Source organism: Tupaia chinensis, unplaced genomic scaffold (assembly GCF_000334495.1).
Source record: "Tupaia chinensis unplaced genomic scaffold, TupChi_1.0 Scaffold000468_1, whole genome shotgun sequence".
Lineage (NCBI taxonomy): Eukaryota > Metazoa > Chordata > Mammalia > Scandentia > Tupaiidae > Tupaia > Tupaia belangeri.
The window spans coordinates 948,078-951,610 of record NW_006159977.1 but is presented as its reverse complement, the minus strand read 5'-3'; the positions used below and the strand labels follow the sequence as shown (position 1 = coordinate 951,610).

The following is a 3,533-nucleotide window of genomic DNA, read 5'->3' as shown; positions in this document are numbered from 1 at the left end:
CTCTGGGGACGATGACAGCTAGTGGAGCCCCGAGGAGGCTACGAGTCAGACAGAGAAGCCAGCAGAAAGGACTGAGATTTGGGTAAAGTCCGCAGGTTAAGAACTCAGGTCTATGCTGGCCGTCTGGAGGATGGAGACGGTTCAATGTAACGGATTTTACGAAGCCTCAATTCTAAAATAAAAGCAAGACAAAGCCTTCCAGGCACGCAGGATGGAAGGTGGGAAATGAGATGGCTGGGAGGACAGTTAAGTTGTGTGTGTGTGTGCGTGTGTGCGTGTGCACGTGTGTGTACATGTGGTCAGCTGCAGTGTCTCCCTTGCTTAAATTCCTGTGCCTTGTTCTTCTACGGGATCTTGGAGCAGATGCCAAGGACATGGCTTCTCCCTCTCACGTCTGTGCAGTTCCCTGTGATCAGACGCTGCTCTATCTGTGGCTCAAGGCTGGGGGTGGAGGGGTAAAGGAGGGTCCTACGTCCCCACAGGTGCCCTAGGGAATTGTGCTTATGGTGGCTTTTACCCCACCCCTTTCTGAGAGAGAGGGAGAGGTGAGGGACTTTGGACAGGGTCTCAGGTGCTGCGCTCCCCTGCCTCAGACCTCAGCCTCCTGGCCGCCGGGATTTCTGTACAGTGCCCCTTTCGGTTGGTCCAGGATCTGAACCCAGGCCTCCCACGTACCTCCAGCCTCACATGGCAAGGCCCCGCCCCTGTGCGACATGGCAGCTGGCCAGATCTTAGCCTTTTATCGTCCTCCCAGGGAGTGTGTTCTGGTCTATTCTCAGGCTCAGCAGCACCCCTTTCTAGCAGGTCACCCCAGTGTGTTTTTGGAGGGGCCAGCGGTTTAGGACTGTAGGAAAACTGCCTTTTCGTCCTCCTGACAGTGACTCCCAGGATCCTGAAAGCTATGACCGAGCGCCAGTCGGAATTCACCACTTTCAAGCGGATCCGCATAGCCACGGGGACCTGGAACGTGAATGGGGGGAAGCAGTTCAGGAGCAACCTCCTTGGGACGGCGGAGCTGGCAGACTGGCTGCTCGACTCGCCCAAGCTCTCAGGGGCTGCCGATTCCCAGGGTGAGGCAGCTCCCCGGAAGCCAAGCACACGCCGGCCAGGCTGGCTGCCAGGCGGGAGCCCCCTCACCATGCCGCGGGGAGTTTGGGAGTGGGAGCTCTCGGTCCCTGGTCTGACCTGGCCGAGCGCTGCCTGGCAGACGCACCGCTGACCCAGATCCGAGTCATTAGGGCTATTTTGTCGTCAGGAGGAAGAGGTGGTTTCTAGGCCCCGGGCTGTTTGATGTTGCCGACCCGCATCTTCTCATCCCTGCCTTGCTCAAACCAGCTATAGTCGTCTCTTACAGGGCGCGTGCGCTCGCCAGAAAGACAGAGAGACAGAAAGCGAGAAATCACCCCCCAGGGGGATGGCCACGCCGCGATCCCTTCTCCTCCATTCTCCTCTCAGGATCTTGGGCACGCATGCACATGCGCCCGGCGTGAGCTTAAGCCACCAGGTCCGGGGCTCAAAGTACTGTCGGCTACATGGGAGTCCAGTGACATAGCCAGTACGTCTGCTGGTCCCAAAAGAATGCTTAAAAAAAAAAAAAACGAAAAACAACTTGCTTGAGGGCCTCTACACTTGCCAGAGGAAGAGGCGGGAGAGGAAGCGAGTGCCACCACCTTCTCTGTTTCTCCATCCTGCCGGGATTTGGGGCACACATGTACACATGCCTGGTGTGGTTTTCAGGCCTCCAGGGCTGGGATTTGAACTGCACAGTTGGCCATGTGAGATTAGGCCCTCTTCATTGCTAGGCCATGGGCTGACCTGAATTTGGGTACGTTTTAAGAATAAGTTAATTTCAGGCCTAGCAGTTAGAATAATGGCTATGTTGCTGGACTCCCATGTAGTTGACTGCAGTTCAAGTCCCAGACCCGGTGGCTTAAACTCACGCCAGGTGCATGCGTGCCCAAGATCCCGAGGAGAGAATGGAGAAGAAGGGATTGTGGCGTGGCCATCCCCCTGGGGGGTGATTTCTCACTTTCTTTCTCTCTGTCTCTCTTTGTCTTTCTGGCAAACACACGCGCCCTATAGCAAAAACCTCTCAAATAAATAAATAAAGTAATTTCAAATTTCACACCCCACCTTTTGATCCCTGCCATGCAGTACACCATAGAATGGCCTCCGTGTTCAGAATTTGAAGAGTAAGTGGGTTTTTCCAGGCAGCTTTTCCTCGGGGCTTGCTTTGTCCTCCTTCCTTACACTCAGAAAGATTCCCATTATGCAGTTCGTGGCCTACCAGAGAGTGGCCTACCAGTAGCTCCACTGTCACACAGCAGGCTGGCGTAGGCCATTCCAGATGGCCCAGGGGTGTCTGGAGGCTGTCCCTGACTGCTGCACACACTAGCCGTCCACACCTCCTGTGGGCCTCAGGGCAGGAAGCAGAATCCACAGCTCGGAGTGACAGGATTGTCCCTGTCAGCGGTGGCCTGTGTTGTCGCATCCCAGTCTTGGAGGCTTGAAAAGCACGCTGGGCATGTGTGCATGCGTGCCCTGCATCCCGGCAGGGTGGAGAAACAGAGAAGGTGGTGTGGCTGTGCTCCATGGAGGGGGCCTGCTTCCTCTCCCCCCCTCCAAAACTTACCCTCCCCCCGGAGCAGGCCGTGACACCAGTCACTCCGCTCTGTGCCTTCAGGAGAGGGCGGTGGCCATAGCAAGAGGGCAGTTAGTTTGCTGGGGATGGTGGTCACCTGTGGTCCCACCAGAAACCCCTGGGGCTGGGAGAAAGGAGTCATGGTACTGTCACCAACCAGATGGGGCAGAAGGATGGATTGTTTTCTTCAAAACCGAAACAAGACAGCAAACGGTTGGCGCCATGGCCTAGTGGTTAAGGGAGCTGAACCCCAGCCACAGCTCAAACCCTTGGCCCCAGCGGCTCGGGAAACATGCCAGGCTCGTGCGCCATGTGTGCCCCAGGTCCGGACAGGGTGGAGAAATGGACTCGGTGTGGGGGAAGCTCCCCTCAGCCAAGGCCGGACTAAAGGTTCTTGGCATTTGCAGGGCCTGCTCCAGGGCGGCGCTTGCTGTCCTTTTGGCAGAGGAAAAAAGAGAGGTTCAAACAAGCCCCAGATATGCACAGGGAGGGGAAACAACAGCGATGAAGGGGTGGGACGAGGGCTCCTGGGGCTCAGGCCACTCAGGCTGAGCGGACTTGGGCAGTGGACAGGGCTTGGAACAGAGAAATGGGGAACGCCAAGAACCGGTAATGCAGAACCTGACTCCTGTCTCCTGCCCGTTCCCCAGACAGCAGCCCGGCTGACATATTTGCTGTGGGGTTTGAGGAGATGGTGGAGCTGAGCGCAGGGAATATTGTCAACGCCAGGTAAGGGGCCAGGCCTCGGGGGTGGGCTAGGGTCTTCCTGAGCCAGGTGCCTGGCAAGAGCAGGGTCCCCAGGCTCTCCAGAGCCATGTGCTTCCGAGCCAGGGAACCTGTGACCTGGGGTGCTTGCAGTGAGCTCGTCCCCCTCACGTGTGCACGCCCCCTT

At 57.2% G+C, this 3,533-nt stretch overlaps 1 protein-coding gene across 7 annotated transcripts in view; it reads left to right on the top strand.

Annotated features, from left to right (window-relative positions):
- SYNJ2 (synaptojanin 2) overlaps positions 1 to 3,533 on the top strand; it is a gene marked incomplete at its 5' end in the record, with an annotated part of 79,495 nt that overhangs the window by 43,938 nt on the left and 32,024 nt on the right. For all 7 annotated transcript variants that reach the window (XM_014590634.2, XM_014590633.2, XM_014590632.2 and 4 more), the window contains 2 exon segments: positions 879 to 1,070; positions 3,292 to 3,370. In XM_014590634.2, coding sequence (XP_014446120.1) covers positions 879 to 1,070; positions 3,292 to 3,370 — 271 coding nt within the window.